This window comes from Populus euphratica, unplaced genomic scaffold (assembly GCF_000495115.2).
Source record: "Populus euphratica unplaced genomic scaffold, PopEup_1.0 scaffold39.1, whole genome shotgun sequence".
In the NCBI taxonomy this organism is placed as follows: Eukaryota; Viridiplantae; Streptophyta; class Magnoliopsida; order Malpighiales; family Salicaceae; genus Populus; species Populus euphratica.
In genome coordinates, this window is record NW_011499897.1 from 555,523 (window position 1) to 577,265 (window position 21,743).

The 21,743-nt window shown below is 29.8% G+C and overlaps 1 protein-coding gene across 1 annotated transcript; it reads right to left on the reverse strand.

Annotated features, from left to right (window-relative positions):
• Positions 1-16,536: 16,536 nt before the first annotated feature.
• LOC105132301 (probable calcium-binding protein CML25) lies at positions 16,537-17,488 on the reverse strand. The gene is made up of 2 exons (XM_011035711.1): positions 17,303-17,488; positions 16,537-16,857 (listed from the first exon to the last, which is right to left on the reverse strand). Exons 1-2 carry the CDS (start codon positions 17,486-17,488, stop codon positions 16,537-16,539), a joined length of 507 nt encoding a protein of 168 aa, XP_011034013.1.
• Between the last annotated feature and the right edge of the window lie 4,255 nt (positions 17,489-21,743).

Here is a 21,743-nt window from a genome sequence, read left to right on the forward strand (position 1 = left end):
ATCAGTTTATTAAACTCAAGAGAACATTGGTTAAAATTATAAAAACAATAAAAATTTTATTTTCTTTTATTTTAGTATCAGGACTATGAATTTATACATAAAATATTTTTCCAATATTAAAAATATATTTTTTTATTAAGGATATAGAACAATTAGAGTTTTACTCGATAAGATAAGAATCTTTTTATAGAAGAGAATTTTTATTGAATCGTAGATAGTCCGATAAAATTTAGAAGCCACAACCTAAAAGAGAATTTTTATTGAATCGTAAATAGTCCGATAAAATTTAGAAGCCACAACCAGACCTTATATTTGATTTGACATAACAATGCAGCTTACCTTAGGTAGGACGTAGTTGGGATTTAATACCTTCCCTTTACGCAACCAGTCTATGTACCCAATCTCTAAGACTAGTTAGGGTTCCTAGTAACCAGTATATTAGGTGGCGACTCTTAGTTCATATTTGATTGATTACAAACAAAAACTCTTTGTCTCTCCATATTTTCTAGATAGACTATACATCTGTCTATTACATATATTTTTTAGGGTGAACAATCGTTGTGACGTCGCATATGTATGACAATTAATACAATACATCTTTTGTGATCAGTGTCAACCAGTCAATTTTCTTTATTGGGCATCAGATTTTAGATGGATTCATGATAACTAATGAGTTTGTCCATGGCATTCATAGTAAGGGAGGTCTTGGGTTCTTACTGAAGGTGGATTTTTACAAAGCCTTTAACTTAATTTTCTAAGAGCATATTAATGTCACTATAGGCTATATGAGATTTGGTTCTTTTTGGAGAAAATTGATTTTTGAATGCTTGTCCACTTATAAAATGATAATCTTGATCAACAGCTCTCCGAGCAGAAAACTCAGTCTAAAGAAAGGGCTAAGGCAAGGGGGACTCTCTTTCCCCATTTCTTTTTAACATTGTAGTAGAAGGTTTGATTGTTTTATTCAACAAGGCTTTAGATTCATGTTATTTCAAGGGTTTGCAGACTAATCCATGGTATTATATAATTGATTTGCAATATGCATATGACACTAATATTCTTGCTAGATGATTGCTCTTTTTTATTGTATGTTAAGAGGATTCTTCACTGATTCGAGATCATTTTTGGTTTTAAAGTTAATTTGTATAAAATTTCTCTTATAGAAATTACCTTGGATAAGGATTACACTTGAGGTTTGGCTAATGTGATTTTCTATCATAAGATTTTTTTCGAGTTAGATACCTTCAGTTTTTTTTAGGTGCTAATCTAAGTAGGCTTTATAGTTGGAAACCAATGTTGTCCACTATTAGAGCTAAGTTAAGTACTTGGAAAGGGAAGATGTTAAACATGGCTAGGAGGATATGTTTGATTAAATCAATTTTAAGTTCTTTTCTTTATATTATATGCAAATTTATCATATGCTGAAGGGTATTATTAATGTTATATCTTCTATTAATCTTTTTTTTTTATATAGAGTGGTAGTTTAAATTCTCATGGAATTTGTAAGGTAGCTTGGCATAAGGTCATCAAGTCAAAATCTCTTGGTGGTCTCAGTTTGGGGTCTTTGTGTCATAAGAATTTGGCTTTGCTCTTTAAATGTGTTTGGAATCTAGACAATGGAGTGGAAAGAAGAATTTGATATTTGAAAGTATCATCCTAATTTTGTTAATGAGCCTTTTGTTTTTGTTGGTTCTCTCTCTCTAATCTGACATAGCATTGTTTTGGTTTTCTTCATAAAAAGCATTTCCACTCCACTTAAGTCCATATTGGGTTCAAGGTGGGTGATGGTACTAACATTCGATTTTGAACTGCTTCCTAGCTAGGTACTCCAACTCCTCTTCATGATTTATTTTCTAGACTATTTAATCTTTTTCTGCAGCTATCAGTCAGCCTTGTAAATGTTTATAGCCCAACTAATAATTCAGTCAGCTTGACTTAAAGGAGGAATCTCAGGTCCTGCGAGCTTTGTATGCGAAAAAGTTTAATTATAGAGGTGGAACATGGTTTAGCTTTATTTAGAGGTGAAGATAGAAAAATTGATAATTCTAACATTTATTCAGTTCATTCAGGTTGCAAATTTCTTTATAAGCTATTTGTTTTAAGAGCTTTTTCTTTTCCTGTTTTCTTTTAGAAAGGTTTTGTACCTCCTAAAATTGATGTGTTCATATGGTTCCTACTTAAAGGTAGTCTTAGTATTATTAGTCTTTTAGCTGAGAAGAGGATTATTAATTATGAAGATGCTTTTTATCTTTTTTTGTTGTGAGGAGATTGACATTATTAATCATCTATTTAATCAGTATACTATTATATGGAATTTTTGGAGCAGATTCATGCATTGGTTAAGATGTTTAAGTTATCAATCTAGAAACCCTAAACATAATTTTTAAAAATGGTATAGGTAGGTTAGAAGCAATTTTTAATGTCAGGCTATTATTCTTCTTTGCAAAGGCTTTTATTGATCTATATTATTAGTTCATAATCGACTTATCTTCGAGTCCAAGGTTCATAATTGAGATGTGATTTTAGATCTTATTTTTCATCGTTTTCCCTTTTGGTTGAAATTCTCAATTAGAAACTTCAGTTACACAGGTTTTGATCTAGTTAGAAGTCCAGATTGTATCTTAAACTAAACTAATTTGTATGGTTTTTGTTTGTTTGCTCCTTCTTTTAAATATTTATATTGTAAGTTTTTGTTCCTTTAATTACCATTTTCTTAATGGTGTTGTTTTAATTTAATTTTACTCAATTAATATATATATATATATATATATATATATATATATATATAAGGTGGCTTATAAGGTTATAGATTCAACCATTTTTAAGTAAAAATTTTACTTTTTTTAGTCTATCGAATAAAGGGTCGGTCATCAATATAATTATCATAAGTGATTGAGGTTTAAGTTGTTTTTATTATAATTTTAAATATATTTTTTAATTAAATTAAAAATTTTAATATAAAATAATAGTTGGCTTGTACGAGTTTTAAGTCTAAAATTTTTTTATTCATATAAACATGCCAGAGTTAATATAAATTCATTACTGAATATCACCTATAATTTTTTTAAAAGTCTTAAATTAAGATGATCTTTCAAAATTATAGAAGAAAAAACTACACATGAAAATATTAAAAAACTAAATTACCTTGAGTTGAGTTTCAAGTTATTCTTTTTAATGCTGACAATACACTAGTTTCATTTGTGTAAATGTTCCTTCATCTACTTTATATATATAGTGAAACTATAATATCTTCCTTGAATGCATAAAAAATGTAAAATTTCTTATCCTCATTCTTTACCCTAGCTAATATTTTTAAAATGGATGCAATACAAAGTATTATTATGTTTATTATATATGAATATTTGTTTATATGTTAATATATTTAATTTTTAACTAATAAAATTTTGAAAATTATTCAATTAAAATAAAATAAAACACACCCCGTGTCTATATTGATATGTATGCAAGTTAAAAAAAGACAAAATATAAGAAAAAAATTTCAACTAAATGTTTTGAATCACAATTTCTTGACATATATAGATTTATTATAAATTATTTTCTTGTAATATAAAATGCATATTAAACATTGAAAGTGTATTTTAATTCATTTTTAGGTGACTTTGTTCATATGTAAATAGAAAACAAAGTTCAAATTAACACTACACATGAATTGTTTATAATTACAATTTAATTACAATAACTTAAATCACACTGATTGATTAATTTTTTGTTTTAGAGAAAATCATCCATCTAATCATCCATCTAGGATATATCTGTTTAATAATATTTATGTAGTCTTATTTATTAAGGGTAGAATATTACTTTCACTTTAACATATATATACTTTATTTATATTTAGGTTAAAGTTAAGCACTTATAATATACATATTATTCAGAATTCTAGCCTCCCTTTTGTGTTTGATCTTAATTATTTTAACATGGTATCAGAGCTGCTTTTGTGAAATGAAACTTAATCCCGAACACAGCTTCGCGGATCCAACTCTACAGTGAGATTTTGTCTTCCACTTATGCAAAATTTGGTATTTGCCTTTAGTTTCTGCAAATTTGTTTTGTATTTTAGAGTAATCATATAATTTTAAGAAGATATTTGTTTAGTTATGTAATCTCTGTTCAGTTTTTGCAATTTAGTAATTTTTTTTTGCTGCTTTTACATTCTAGTCCTCTATGATTATTAATTATGGCTATTGAAAGAGATGATTCGCTTTAGTCTATGAGTGTGAGGTTAGATGAAAAGAACTATTCGTATTGGAGCTATATAATGAGAAATTTTTTTATGGATAAAAAGATGTGGGGATATGTTAGTGGAACTTATGTGGTACCCAGAAATACTGAAGAATGAGATACTACTTTGATAGATGTATGGAAAGTAAACAATGCAAAAATCATTACTTGGATCAATAATTCTGTTGAGCATTCTATAGGTACACAGTTGGTGAAATATAAGACAACAAAGGAGGTTTGGGATCATATGCAACAGATATTCACGCACTCAATTTTTACAAAACAGTATCAATTAGAGAATGATATTCTACCATGATAAATTTTTGGGATCTATTGACTCTTACAGAATTGACATAATTAAAAGCATGTGGTGTTTATATTGAACATAGAGAACAACAATGATTGGTATAATTTTTAACAGCACTTCACAGTGATTTTGAAGGACTTAGAGGTTCAATTCTGCATTGTTCTCTAGTGTCTTCTATTGACTCTGTTGTCAATGAGTTATTGGCTAAAGAAATATGTCTTCAATCTTATTCTGAAAAGAAAATTCTTTTTGCTTCAAATCCTTATATATTAGCAGTACCTTCTAAGCGATTCTCTAATCATCAGAACAAGCCTTACATAAGGGTTGGCTTTGACGAGTGCAGTTTTTGTAAGTAGAAAGGTCATTGGAAGGCTTAGTGTCCTAAGTTGAAACAACAAAATCAAGCTTGGAAATCTGGCAGTCAATCACAATCTAATGCTCATAGACCATCTTAAGGTTATAAACCACCACACCACAATACTGGAACGGTAGTTTCCTCAGGCTCTATTATTGATCCTAATACTTTGGCTAAGCAATTCCAAAAGTTTCTCTCCTTGCTGTCACAAGCAATGTCCGCTTCTTTTTTTATAGGTCAGTTGCCTCATAGTTCCTCATATATGTCACACTCTGAATGGGTCTTGAATTCTAGTGCTACCCATTATATGTCTCCAGATTCCTCATATTTTTTCTATGTGTTCCTTTTATCCTTCATTTTTGTTATGACTGTTAATGGAACTCTTATACCCTTAGCAGGTATTTGTTCTGTTGTCATACCTCACCTGTCTTTCCCTAATGTTTTTTTAATGAATGTTATTTGGATTTGACTCTTAATAATTTGCCAAATCTATATCCTATATTTTGACAATCTTATTTTCCGATTATGATAATCATTTGCCCAAACTTCATCATTTTTATCCAATAATTTCAAAATAATTCCAAGTCCGTTAGAAGATATTCTCAAATTCTTTACCCTTTAATTGTTTGTTTCCCAAATTTGCTTGTCATTTCAGAATCCATGATGATCAGTTCAAGTTCTAAGCATAAGTACAATGTGAGTATTAATTCGGTGTTAATTATCTTAAACTCAAATGGGGAGTATGAAAGATTAAAGGATGAAGAAAATTATTTATTACTGTGGAACACAATTATTAGATCCCTGAAAAATCTATAAACTCCACTAAAATAAAATTATAATTTTTAAACTAATTTTGGTAGTATTTAGTTATTGTTTTGAAATATTAAAAAAAAATAGAAATAACAAGGATTTGAGACAAGTATAGTATTAAATTTACTTCAAAACTAGTCTAGAAACACATTTTTTTATATTTCTATTTATGTTTCTTAAATTAAATATGTTTATGTTTTTTCTATATATGTTTTATTGTTAACAAAAACTAAGGAAATGCAACCTTACTGGTTATTAGTTTCTTTTTAAATTTTTTGTCTAATTATCAATCAAACAACAAGCTAGCTTCCTCCTCCTTTTTTTCTGATATAAACAAGCTAGGTGTTCTATAAAAACCCTACTGTAATCTCATACAATTTCCTGACATATTTAAAAAATAATTCAAATTAAAGTCCAATGTTTTTTTTTTAAATAAAAAGATGCATGGAGGAGTTCCTTTTTAAATTAGGATTCCGATTTTATCACTATGTTAAGAAAAACGGACCAATTAATTTATAGAGATGTAGAATTTATTATAGCTTATTGATTTCAGAAATAAAACTATAAATAAATTAGGTTCAATTATAGAAACTTTTATTGTTGGTCAATTCCTCATCTTTTTGCCTCACATATGAGACGACATGCATTAATTTTCTCATGATGCTCAACTTCGACCGTACTGATTTCCATAACAATCATGTTAGGCTGAGATGAGAAGAGACACATAATCAATACAATCTACACATTGACTTTAAGACTGAAATTAGGGCATGGATAATGAGGTGCTGTCCCACAGTCACCCATATGGACAGCACAACGCATGAGGACATGTGGGGCACATACGGTGGAAGAAGATGAAGCAGTGACATGTATATATAACACCAATTTCTGATGTTCAGTTACCTAATTTCGAAAGAAATTAGGCTCTCAACATGCTTAGACTCTATTTTCTTTTCTGCGTTCTCAATGATTTCTTGAGATTATTAGCAGAGAGACATCAAGCAAAAGCGAACGTTTTGATTTCATCTTTAACCCATGGGATTTAAGTAATTCTAGTATGTAATAACGATCTCCCGTAGTCATTGCCTGTTACCTCTTTCAATGTGCTCTTAAAAAATAATATAATTAATCCAGGAAAAGGGCCCCCATTTGAAAATAAATGCGCATTTAGCAACACGCTACTTCTTTTGTCTCTTTTGCTGGATCTGCCGGCTTTATTTTTCTTGGGAAACAAACAAATTATGCAAAAACAAAAAACTATATACTTGAACCTACTCAATCTGGTTGGGTCAACGGAACACCCACTGGGTCACTTATGTTTCATGATGCATATTAATTATTAATTAGCTTATTTATATATAAATAAGTTGTTTACGCTAAAATCTTCAAAGAAGAAGAGAAACAAACAAATTACCAATCAATGGTAGCTAGCTCCTCAATTATTCTTGATAACACACTATCCACGGATCTCTTCAAAATTAGCAAGTAAGGTTCTAGCCTAGTGGTGAGAGGGGTTTGTTCTCTTTCTCCGCACCTGGGTTCGAACCTTATCATGCACGCCTGTCACCCTCGCGGTACCTTACCTGTTCATTGGGCTTGCAGGATGTTCAGTAGGCCGTGTGGATTAGTTGTGGTGCGCGTAAGCTGGCCCGGACAGGACACTCAAGCCTCAAATAATCTTATTAATTCATCATGAAAAATCGATTAATTTGAGTTAATAAGATTGTTAGGACACTCAAGCCTCAACTATCCGTGGATAAGAGCACTTAGACGTGTCTTCAAGAATCAAGACATATTTGTTAAGAAAAATGAGCATGTAAAATATGAAAAATATTACATAACGTTTTAGAAAAAAAAAAAGATTTAAGTCAATGGCTTGTATATAACATTAATCTCATAATCCAATAATCTAAGCTTTTGAATTAGATGTTGAGAATGGTGTTAGGAATTTGAGATTTAGAGAGCCGAAAAACATATTGAGACACAAAAATCATATTCACACACACCAAAAAAAGGCATACTACTAGATATAGATCTTGAATTAAAAATAAATATATATTTTTTAACTAGAAGGAATTATTTTATAAAAAATGCACAACTATTCTCCAAGATTTTCAAAAATTTGTTATCAAATTGGTTGGGATAATTTAAGATTTTTAAAATATATAGTGCTTACTCATATAACCTAATTAGCTAAACAAACCCAATAATATATAGTAATATTAAACCCGACTTGCACAATAACGTACGCGAGCCATCAACTATATTCGGATATGCCCTAGGCCTACCAACAAGAGTTTACGCCTGTTCGTTTTCAGTTGATACTACATAGCTACACAAACTAATTAGCTGCAACATAGCTAGGCTAATACAATGTTCGATCAAATATCCAATGCTGTCCTCAATAGCAAGTAAATACAGGTAATATTGATTAATCTGAATTGATTTTTTTTTTTAATATTTTACATAGATTTAAATTTAAAAACAAAACAAGAAGAATTCTAATGTTAGCTAAATATTATGTTAATCGCTTTTTATTATTATTATTAATATATATATCCAGATCAATTTATATATATTTCAACTAATTTTACATATTTTAAAATTAATAATTATATAAGTGAGTATAAAAAAATTTAAACAAGTAATTATTAAAAAATATATTCAAAATTAAATTAGTTAAATTAACCTTCAGATTTAATCTTCCCATGCTTTGTATTTTAGCAACACAGCCACCGAGATAGATTTGAAATTTGATTGTCAACTGTAATTCAAACTGTAGAATTAGCCATGCAAGTCCATCCACCGAAAATGAAAAATCTAAGATAGTTCATGAGCTTCATTGACATAGTTAGCTGGGGTCTTGAAATTCAAGGCAGGCTCTTGCCTTGAGAACGAAGTTGTTGAAGATGATGATGAAACCTTAGAAACTATCACAGCCTAATTCAACTCTAGTTACTTGATCATATTTTACTCTCTTTTTTTTCCTAAAAAAGTAAAAACTTATCCTCACCAAGTCCATTTTGAAGAACATTAATTCAGCCCATGTGAAAGGCACCCGCTGCCTCGAATCTGGAACAGAGTTGCACGTTTCTGCTTTCCACCGAGTCCTCCCTTCCATGTAGTCAAGGGCTGTTGCTCCCATTTATTAATTAGTATCCAGGGAGGACCATTAATGGTGCCTTTCACATGTGGATTTCTTAATTATATCTCACAAACTATTAATTACGATTCGTATTAGACACTAAGCAAACGACAAACTGTGGCACGACCCACGTGATCGATGGCTATATATCGATTGATGTGGAATCTTGTTGGTAACTTCCCCATCCTGCTTGATCCAAGGTTAACTTAATTAGTTTGACAGCGTTAATTTAAAGTGTTTAAAGCTTCATTTCACGCCAATTTTTCTTGGTTCTTCGTTCAACATTGACTCTACAATTTCAGCCGTGCTCCAATTTCATACTAATTTCTTGGCAATATGTGGAATTCCCAGTTCCACCTATATGCAAGCGGCAATTTTGGAATTCAATGGAATTCAAGAGTCCTAGGTCGGATTACTTCATCATTAGTTATACAAGGCATTAGAAATTACTTATTTGGATTGGATTAATATTGTTTTAATTTGTTCTCGCACAGATATATATATATATATATAATTAAATCACTTTATCATGTGATATGTAGCTTTACATTATTATTATTATTATTATTATTATTATTATTTCCTTTTTAATCTTGATAAATTAATATCTTTATTACAAGTTTTTGTACGGCGGCAAGGATTATTTCAAGCTTGTGGAAAAACTTTGAATTCAAGGCGGACATATGGCCTTCAACAAGTCACTAACAAACGTGCGGAACCCTCCCTATTTAAAAGAAATGTTCAAGAAAATGCAGCTTTGTAAAGAGACAATATTGATGCGAACTAATTGATCAATAAAGGCTCGTATAGTCTGTCTTCGAATAGGAAAGGGAGCCTTCTGCATCCTGTCTTTAATCAGGGCTAACTGGAATTAGTCTTCCGGTCCTATTCCTCATTGATGCCCTGTACTTTTGCCTCGTGGAAACATTTTTAGTGTGCAGCATAATAATCTGTATCAGATTTACATGCATTGCTACAAGGAATATTAATTTCTGGTAAAAAGGTGAAATAAATAAAGTTAATGGCAAGTATCTGGTCACATTGTTCGATTGCTACACAAGATTGTTGGCCAAAAGTGGAATCCAAGGCACCTTCCGATTTATTATATTCTGCTTTGTAACTCCGGCTCCTTCTCTCGCCATTTGTGTGGCGTTTTATAGTCTGTAAATGAGATCTGTGCTTGTCAAAAAAAGAAAGAAAAGATTGCTGGCCAAAAGCGATCAGACTTGTTTTGCAACAGTGGAAAGAAGAAGAGAAAAGTGGTTAGAAGGGCATTTGTCTACATAAGTATATGTAAAGTGGACAGCGTTTGGTGTGGATTATAAATATTATTACATGGTTTATATACAAGCAACTTGGAAATTGAGCTTTGCTATTTTTAATTTCATCGCAGAAAATCAAACTATTTTATAACTAAAGCATGCTTCGCTTATGGTACTTGACTAAATTTGTATCCAGCAAGGTAGAAAGAAATCTATGCAAGACCGTACGGCAGCACAAAATATTGAGACAAAAATGATGACTTTGAGGATCCATGTATTAGTTAGCGTCTTGAGTTTTTAAAAATGGTTACTGCTAGCTAGTTTATCCCTTGTCACAGCTTAAAGTGCTCTTGTTTAAATGTTTAGAGAATATATTAACAAATTAATCCATCGACAAGCTGAAAAGATAATGATATCCAAAGACCAAACTATATTTTAACCAGAGAGCAATCAACATGAAAAACAAAGATTAAAAAGTAATCTATATAAAATGCAATACAGATTACTGGATAATGCTATAGTTTTCGCTTTGTTGTTTGTGCATGAAGCAAGAATAATTATTTTCGACTGTCACATATAAGTTAGGACTATGCATGTTATTATTTGGACATGATCAAGACCATCTCCAGTCTTTGTGGAGTACGTTGATATATCTCAACAGATAAACCCATTAATAATTAATATCCACTTTGTACAAATGCATATAAAATTTAAACCTATGTGATTTAATAATTAAGTGTTATATTTCCTATGGAACGAGAAAATTAACCTTTTGGAGTTAAATTAATGGTCACCAGTTAATTATTAACTGGTTTGTTAAAGAATGTCTGTGCCATGAGTCTTCTTTGGCAAAAATTAATTAGTTGTAAAACCCGCTCGCTTAAACTGCAGACAACATTTAATTATTTACAATAAGCTGCTCCTTTAATTTATATGATATGTTAAAAAAGAACAATTTAAGCTTTGGAAAGTATTATTAGAACTTGGGTTGTAACTATGGTAGAAGGAATTATCTAAACTGATATAGCTAGCATGGTATGCTGATGCCTAAAGGATTTCCAATCTTCCGATTTACCTTTATTTATTTATTAAAAATATGATTTTTTTTTAAAACAAAATCCACAATTATTTTGAAATAATAATCAACGATGAAACAAAAACTAATGTTTCTATAATTATTATGTGACTGGATTAAAAAAATTTAAAAATAATTAATCCGATGAAATAATACAAGAATTAGATATTAAAAAATCTAAAAAAACATATATTTCATTCTAATCAAATATTTATGTGCAGTATTTTTCTAGGAAAAAACTTGTAATTGAAAAAATGAAAATAGCAAAACAAAAGGCTCTAATCTTATTCTTTTAAAATGACTTAAATGAATATATTTTAAATATCATTGATAAAGAAGGGGTTAAGTAAAAAATGTAATTATTATGCGAGAAAAATGTGAAAGCGATGCTAAAGCAGGATCCGTGCACAAAAACAAGCAAGCTTTTCCGATGAAGAACTGCTTCCACTAGTTTGTCTTTTTGTCTAGTTCTGGTCCCTACCGTATAGACGTGACTAGTTTATTTTCTGTATTTCTGTGGTGCATTGAACTTAATTTTTTTGGAACGTTAAAAAAGTAATATATAACCATAGAAAGATTTTTAGAGTTTTTAGTAAATTCCACGGTTTAAACTTGAAAATTTTCAAAATCAACCTTTTAATTAGATTTTAAATTAAACCAAGAGAAAGTTATTAAGATTTAACTTTATCATTTAGGCAAATTAAAAAAATAATTAAAGAAAAAATAATAAATTAGGTTATGACTTCAATTAAATTTTTTAAATTATTATATAAATAAAATATAAAAATTTATTTATCATCAATTTAAAATTAAAAAAAATAAAAAATAAAACTGAATGATAAAAGGATAAATTAAAAAAAAAACTAAAAGATTTAGCGCCAAAAAAAAAAGAGCAACAAAAAAAAAACGGTTAAGAAAAGATATTAACATGGTCAATTGATCATACGAACCCCGGAGCATTTTACTGTCATCAGGATCTAGTGAGGTAGCCCATTGTTCTTTGAAACCCAATAAAACTCTTGTCTGTTTAACGAGATCAACAAATTTGGAGACCGCAGACCATTTAACTCATGGCGCCAATGGGCCCTGTGGTAATCAGTTTAGGACATTTTCACATGTTCTCCTCTAATGATATATCCATCAATATTGACCCTTCGTTACATTTCTCCTATAATGATATATATATATATGTTATTTTGAAAAACTCATTCAGCCATGAATGTTTTGAAATGACCAGAGGGAAACTATTAGAGGACAGGTAAAACTAATGGGAGTAGCTTTGAATTCTATATAATTGTTGGACCTAACCATTTTGGATATGGAAAGATTGGTGTAACTTGCTATTATTTTTTTTAATATTATTTATGTGAGTGTTCGGATTAGCTTGCGCATACCATGATTAATGTCACAGTCCACTGAATATCCTATAAACTCAATAAACATGTAAAATATCATGAGGATGACAGGCGTACATATAAGAACTCAAACCCAGAAATAATGGAAGGAGACAAGTCTTTCCTACTACTAGGCAATAACCCTTAATGGAAACAACTTGTTATTATTATGGTAAGGTGCGGTTGTTATTGCATTGAAAAGAAAATTTGATATTTTTTAAATTATTTTGATAAGTTGATGTTAAAAATAAATTTTAAAAAATAAAAAAAATGAGTACACTGGAAACAATAATTTAGGATAACATGAAAATTAATCAGATTCATCTTAATTAAAGTACTGATTAGAGCAAGAATTTTTTTTAAAACAAAAATCATATTCGGGAATAAACTCAAAATAATAGTGATGATTTGGATCGTAGTGGGACTTGACAGCAAGTCCCTTGAATGTTTCTATACATCTTTCCTTTTCTGCTTTGCTTTCTTTTCTACTCATTTCTAATATTTTGTGACGCTATGCATAACTTTAATTCTTTGCTCTGACTTGTTTGGTAGTTTTTCGATATTTTTCTAATTTTATATTTGTTTTTTATTATAAAAGTGTTTTATAAAAAATATTAATATTTTTAAATTTTTTCCAATTTTTTTAATATATTAATATAAAAATAAATTTTTTAAAATAAATTTTTTAAAATAAAAAAGTATTATTTTAATATTTTAAAATAAAATTCATTTTAAAATACAACCATTTTTATACTTTTAGACCGTTTGTTGGCTCTGAGACCTTTAAAAGCAAATTGTATAAACAATACATTTGATAACATTAAAACTCAACTTACTTTGTATGTTGGGCCTATTGAAATCGCCAGTTTGTGAAAAGTAGCTGAGACACGACCATGTCTATACTAGGTGAAGTAATTCATCTGGGAATTGTTCAGTTCAAGAATTGAACAGTATCACGGTGAATTAATTCACTTGGATACTGTTTACGTGAAAAGTGTCTTAATTATTTTTGTATAATGTTTAGTATTTTTTTAATTATATTTTACTTGAAAAACTAGTATTTAATATTATTCAATAACAATATATAAATTAGAAGGATATCGTATGATAATATAACATTTATAAAATTTAATTGCAATTTTAATTTTATTTCTAATAATATTTTACTTAATTTTGTTGCATGCTCAAAATACTATGAAAATTATAGTTCTTATCGAATAAATTTTATACATGATGAAATAAGATAAGTTAATGAAATAATGAAAAATATTTGATATAAAGTATTATTTATTTAATGATATAACAGTGATAGTTAAATCTATAATATTTAAATTAAAAACCATCAATATTAATATGTATCTTTTTTAGTTATTTTATAACCTTAATTTGAAAAATATTTTTAACCAAATACATTAAACTACTTTTTATTTAACTTTAATTTTAATCATAGTTTTAACTAAACATATATTTTTTCAAACTAACTTCAATTAAAAATATTTTTTATAAAATAGTTTTTTTTAAACCATAAGAGCTACTACAATATTAAATACACCCTATCAATTGGATTATTAGAACAAACAAGCACCCTTACATAGCTAGAAACTAATACTACTAAAGATACTTTAAGATATTTTGACTCGAAGAAAATACCACAGTTAAAATTTGAAAACATTAATATCCTGTGTCAAAATGCATAATCTCCAAGCCATGGACCCTTGAATTTTGTCCTCGAGAATCAAACTATAAATTATGCTCCAACCTTATCTTAGTTAATATTTCATTGTATACACAAACTCAAAACCTTATGAATTATTAGCATGTAATGATGTTTTTACTAACTTCTTGTTATGGGGGGTATTGGAGGTAATATTTTTTTTTAAGTTACATTAGTTATTATTAAATGAATTAGAATTGTTAAATTATCCTTAAATGAAAAGTTTATATAATTGGCTCTAAAGTACTTTTTTACTTTCAACCTTTTTAAGCGTCATAATATAACTAACTTATTCTTGAAGGAAAAACAATTAAACTGATATTTATAGTTTTTTTTGTATTTTTATCTTGATTTTTTAGTCATAATGAAGTTGATTGATGGCCAGTTTAGTAGTTTAATAATTATAAAATATTATTAAAAATTAAATTTGACTAGCTTAAATAACAAACATACTAACATATAAAAAGATTTCTCCGCTTTGAATAGTACATAAGGCATTCCTTTTTTACTTTCAACCTTTTTAAGCATCATAATATAACTAAATTATTCTTGAAGTAAAAACAATTAAACTGATATTTATAGGCTTTTTTGTATTTTCATCTTGATTTTTTAGTCATAATGAAGTTGATTGATGGTCAGTTTAGTAATTTAATAAATATAAAATATTATTAAAAATTAATTTTGACTAGATTAAATAACAAACATACTAACATATGAAAAGAGTTCTCCGCTTTGAATAGTACATAAGGCATTTTGCAGTAGTGTATAAATGTTGCCTTCTACAACAGCATTGGGATCGTCTTAACATCCTCTCCCTCCTTAGATGGTGTGTGGATTACTAGTATCTAGTTTGGTGGTAAGGACCTTTTTTTCTCTATCCTCCTTGATTTTAGCACTTTGACCCTCCAAATCTTTTAGGCAGCTCTTTAATATTTTTTCTTTTTCAATTTGATCTTTATTCTTTTGATTAATATTTTTTATTTGATATAATTTGTAAAATTATAAGTTTTTTTTAATTTTATCCTCTAATTATTTTTTTTATTTTCCTTCCAAGTATGATATTGGTAGGCTATTTTTTATAGTTAATTATTTCCAAAAAAAATGTTTACTTTATTTAATATTGATGTCTTTTTCAATTATATTGTTAAATTAACTGAACATATTAAACCTAATCAAGTTAATAATTTGAATCTCATATTTTTCTTTTTTTTTTAATATTAATATTACCTAAATATTTTTTTTATATTAAAAAATTTGACCAGACAACAGCACAGCACAAACTACCTCTCTTATTGTTCCCTAAAATTTGATGTTTTAAACCTGGTCATGTTGTTGCCATCATTAGGGGTTTTTATGATCCGATTTTTTCCGATTTTAACATTAAAATTCAACCAAACTAATATAACCTGAATCAAATCGAGAATCAGTTCAAACCGAATCAATTTTGTTCAATTCAAGTCAATTTTTTAACATAAAAACCAGGAAAACTAGGAACCAATGAAGATTTGTGGTGGCCTTTGTGAGTGTTGAGATGAGATTCCTTGATAATAAAAATAATAAAGTCAAATGTGGGCAAGAGATAAACTCGGCCGTTAAAGAGAATTATTCCTTCCTTGAATAGCCATGGACCTAAAGCTTCTCCCTTAATTTTCTTTACAAAGTCCTGCAAGTGTGGGTAGTCAAGATGTGGTGTCAAAGACTCAAAACTTAACACTAAGATTTAATGTTAACATATGAGAGAAAATGAGAAAGAAGAGCACAGGGGAGAGGGAGGGATGGGGAAGCAAGTTTCTTTCCGTGATCGACCCTCGAAAAGCGTTTGCAGCTTAGATTTAGTATTAGTTTTAGCTCTCTGGACTTAATTGTTTGGCACAGATCATTTTTCACTAGCTTCCTAGATCTTCTTCTTTGTTTTATTCTAACCCGAACTTTCTGCATGAGCTAGGAAGGCTAGGAAGAGGGGGAGAAAAGGGTTAAAATGATTCAGGATTAGAGATGTTTTTTTTTATATCTTTTTTAAAATTATTTAAATTAGTATGGTTTAGTCCCGTTAATTAATTTAAACTTTTTTAAACTAGAATCAAACCTAACCAAGTGATTTTTTATTTTTTAATTGGTTTATTTGATTTTTTCTATTGATTTGGTTTTTTCAATTAATTTCTTTTTAATTTTTTCGATTTAATTGGTTGGTCGGGTTTTTTTCACCCCAGCCATCATTGATTTGAATTCCCGTTAATCTACAAGCCCATTTCCATCCTTGTCAACTCCTTTCATCATCAGAAAACATTCCTCAGGATCACATTGCTTGGAACCTAGGCCAGTCAGTACCTGGTTCAGCTTCTTAGCTGATATAAATCCATTCTCATCGATGTCAAATATAAGAAAAGCATCCATAAGATCATCTTTCTCGCTGCCACAGTTAGTTATAACATTCAAAATATCATCCAAGTCAATGTATCCATCCCCATTTGAACCCAACCATCTAATAATTTTCTCAGCTTCTTTCTTGGCGGCACATTTCTTGTGCCCCAAAGAGACCAGTAATGCACTTAGCTCGAACAGGATATTTTTCCATCACCATTAGTGTCAATGAGTTTGAACACTTGCTTAAGCTAACTCGAAGCTTTCATGGCTGCAAAGCTAGATGAATGAAGTGATACCTTAAAGTCTCTTTTGTTGCTCCTATTCAATGTAAACTGATGAAGGAATTTTTACGCCACTTCCTCAATCTCCGTAAGCAAAGTTCATAGTGATTGACAAGATGGGGTATAGTATTGGTAATGGTATAATGGTGGGGAGTGGAAGCAAGGAATGATGAGATTTGCATATATGGCAATGATTGTTAATAAGAAAGGAGAAGGAAGAAGGCTGATTGGGTTCTCGGAATGAGAATATTTTGGTGGAGATGCATGTGATGTGGCTCTGTTTTAGTAGGCTGTCAACTTGATCATGAAGTTTCTAGAAACTAGAAAGGCCCTACAGACATACCAAAACTAACTCGTGTGTGGAAGGAGAGGTATCTGGCGGAAAGCATCTGCTGGAAACAATCTTTATGACCTTTGAGTGAATTGACATGTGATGATCCAGTACCAGTCAAACAAGAAGACGAGATCATTGGATTTGATTTATGGGTTATGTGAGCCTGTGACAAGTACCCAAACCAAGGTATTTCAGCACCTGTCATCATTACGGTCATGGTTATGTCCATGTAGCAGTGGAGTTCAGTAAATCCCTTGACATCTGACAATGGAGCCTGTGATTACCCTGTTAATTCAGGAAGGAGAGAAGAAAATGAGAATAGAAGGGAATCCAGTATTTGTTAAAAAAATTAAACATTACTATATGCTCACTCTCATAATTGAGAGGTGTGTGATCGTGGAATTCCACAGATTTCAAGCAGATTATGTTCTTATATTGTGATTACGGATGTGGGGGGAATCATTCTGTTGGAGTCTGGCCTAACCTATAAAACTACGAACCCTGCATCAGCATATTGGGATATGACTCCAAACTTGATTAGATATCTGATTTGAATTGATAGGAGAATATTGGCATATCAGCTCGGGAAAGAACTGAGAATTATAATTGATGCTGCAGTTTCGAATATATGGGATTGCTAACCCCCAAAATTGCCGTCATGTGATCTTGATCTTGCCGATACTCTGTTCATTTATGTTCTTCCTTTCTTTTTTTTCTTTCTTCTTTATTTTTTCCCCTCCTTAGCAAGGGCAACTTCCTTCATGTAAATGGTAAAAACAGAAATTTGTTCCTTACAACCTGCAAACATGGTACATCTTGTAACTATTGTACAGGGGGACATAAGTCCAGTCTCTTTCACAAAACTTTAGCATGATGAGGTCCTCATGCTCATCAATGAGTGTAGTATCCATGCACACGGAGCGCTGCAGCTACCCTCTCCATTTACTGGAAATGCAGAAAACTAGGTGATAAAATCAAATTTAATAAATTGAAAAAAAAAAAAAACCTTAAAAAAAACCATTACCAAAGGCTTGGGTACCACACCAAGCCCATCTGCTACCAAGATGCATGGGCATGGTAGCCTAGGACTCTGCTAGGCGGACACCAGTTTGTTGGGCGTGCTGCATCACTCATATGGACAAGAACCTCATCATTTACATGAGTTTAAGCTATTATGCTTATTATGCTTGAGGTAAATGTGTTCGAGTTAACGTGATTAGATTTATTTTTTATTTTTAATAAATTTATATACTTTGTTCGAGTTTAATATTTTTTTAAATTTTTTTTAAGGATCAGATCCCTTAATATTTTATATTAATTTAATATATATTATTTTAAATAAAATACAACTCCAAATATCACAATTATAAAATTTCATTTAAGCTCCTCCTCTCCAAAAAAAAAAATTAATAGATTATAAATACAACATAAATTTTTTAAATTTAAAGTTTATAATCTTTTTATTTTTAACATTCAGCATATATATTTTTAAAATTTATTTTTTTTAAATATCATTATATTTTTTTTCTTTATAAAATTACTAATTTAAACATCTAAAAGCCTCCACATCCGTTAAATCAGATATTTTATAAATACTAGTCACCCAAACTTATTAAGTATTACTAATTACCTGCCACCAACCTAATAAATTTTTCATATCAAACTATCAAATATTTTTTAAAAATAAATAAATCAAATTATTTAAATTAAATAATTATTTAATTATTTAATATATCAATTTTATTTATAATTGGATTTTGACAACTCATTACATGCAACTCATTACATTGTGCCCCTTCCTTTCCGTGAAAATGATTGATAGATTATAGATAAGCCTATCCTTGCTGTGTTGTGGTGCACTATGTGGCAGATCAAGGTTGCATTAACAAATTGCTGATAATTTGGTCATGATATATTTTTGGATACCAAAGGTACTAGATTCAAGTCTCGTTTTTTTATATGGTTTTTGAATTCTATTTCTTATGGTTATTAAGCATAAGACATCTTTTTTTAAATTAAAAAAAAAAGTTACTCAAATAACAGAGTAACCTAACATGGCCAGTTAAACAATGAAGATCTCAAACTCCCATAATTGTCTGTGTAATACAGCACTCTTTCTCTCATTTCTGATGAATATTTTATGGTGAAGTTTATTGACTTGTCAAAGCGATATTCATCATGCTTCTTAGTACATTCCTCGTCAGAAAGCAACGCAACATCTTAAATTCATCAAATCCCACTGGAATTAACTCCTTTATAAATATAATTATTCGTTTTTAAGATAACATGTTGCTTTTGTTTGTCCTTATCTATCAATCGCAAATCCTTTGCATAAAGGTTGCACTATGGCATAAAATGGAGCTTTATACATGGTACAGGTAACGAAATCATTTCGCATCTAGCTTTGTATGTTGAATGGGCATTTAGGTTTGATTCTTCCACTCCTAATACTCTAGATCCTGATGATATTAAGCTCAAATATACAAAATCTTAGGGACCTCATCATAAAATATTCATAACTCTAGAGTGTCACAGGCCTGTCATCACCAACGCTAAAAAAGAATGAAAAATCACGGGAGTGTGGATACTCAATCATAGAGATCCATTAAAGGATTATACCACTATGGAAGTAAGGTAGATATGCATGCTTTATATAAACGGGGAACAATTGGAAAGCAAAGTGGTCATTGTAAAGAAGAAAAGGAATCAATGATGTCTACTGTCCTTTCAAACCCTTCTTTACTCTTTCGTATTTGGAATTCTTGGACTGCATGCGTAAGGTTATAAACCATAGAGAATGGTATTGTGCATATATATGGTGAATTTCTTTGCGAAGCTGCTCTGTTTTGATTTTGCCTGCCATCATAAGAAAAGAAAGGAATAGGAGTCTGTGGAGGGTTGTTACCTGTTCAAGGCTTTCTACATTAGCATGAACAGAGGTAACTCGTCTTTGAAACTTATAGTTTTTGCCATTTAAGGATGTTTTTGTTGTCAAATGTGGTAAGACAACAATTATGACCATATGATGTGTCTCCACTCTCCATTTCTCTTTTCTCTGGCTTCTTTTTCCACATAAACTCAAGATGTAGATAAGAAGAAATCAAACTTGGTAATGTGGAGAAACTACCCTCAATGGTATACATGGTGCATGCATGAGATTGTTGACATAAGAAAGTAAGTGACGCAGATGGAAATAATATAAGAAAAACAAGTATAAAGAAAGACAAAATCTATTGAAAAGGGTTTCATTCACAAGAACCCTAATTCAAATTTGTATTGCAGAATATTTTTTTTCTGATCAAAACTTATTATTGAATCTCTTTTAGGCTACTTGTGCACTAGAAAAAACTTCTTAAATAAATCTTTAAAAATAAAAAAAAATTACATAATAAATAAAAATACATAACAAAACCCAAAAAGAAACTTATTGACCTAATTTGAGAGCCTTAACAACCTCATATGCTATCAAAATCACAACCCATAAGAAATAAAACCTCTAAAATCTCCAAGTAAAATGTTAGATAAATTCAATAATTAGATCAAAACTTATACCAGTTATCATAAGGTTATGTTTATGACTAAAAACATTTGCATTAATTTCCATATATTAAAAAAACTCATTTTTTATTTTAAATTATAATTACCTTCATCAATAAAATATTTAATCAAGTTTCTTCAACTCACTTTCTTTTCTTGTTTACGGTACATAACAATTCTAGATATCAATTTTAGTTCTTCATCAACATATATTATATCCATATAACTCTTAAACAAATCTATCTTTATAATAAAATATAGTAAATTTATAATAAAAAGAAAACCAGCATAGCTTAAATCAATAATTTCTTTTTTGTTTAAAACCTTTCTTAATTACTTTACACTAGATCTTTAATTTATTAATTTATTAATGAGAACACTATTAATGATATCATTATTGTTATTCTTGTCATTATTCATGCTACTATTTTTAATATAATTATCATCAAAATAATCATTATAAATTGACAAAAAATACTCATCTTATTATAAAAGAGACCGCTAAAGGCCACACCCTCTTCTATCACAGATCTTCACCATTAGAGTTTCTAACTTGCGACTTGCTTTTGGAGAACAGACAATGAAATGAAAGAGCTAGATGTTTATTTTCTTTTGGGAAAAAAAAAAAACAGAGATTGAATATAAAACACCTAGATAGTTAGTGCCTTTTAAATAATTGAAAGAAAAGCGTAAAGCCTTAGATATGATGGCCCTGAAAGTCTCTTTTGATTCCTCACGGTTCTGAACATTGATACCCATTTAGCCACCTCAAGTTGAAATGCCATTCAGGACCACTGCATTATTGCTCGACTCCTTTTCGTCAAATGCAGACCCGTTTTTTATCTTAGCCCTTCGAATTTTGAAGCTTCATCCATCGACCAGGACATCGCCCACCTATTTTTAGCCCCTCTTTTTTCTTCTGT

Coding starts and splice junctions, on each gene's coding strand:
- LOC105132301 (XM_011035711.1), bottom strand. CDS start 17,488: ATGACAGGTGCTGAAATACCTTGGTTTGGGTACTTGTCACAGGCTCAC. Junction 16,858..17,302: donor ACCTCTCCTTCCACACACGA/GTTAGTTTTGGT, acceptor ATCCTGTTCGAG/CTAAGTGCATTACTGGTCTC.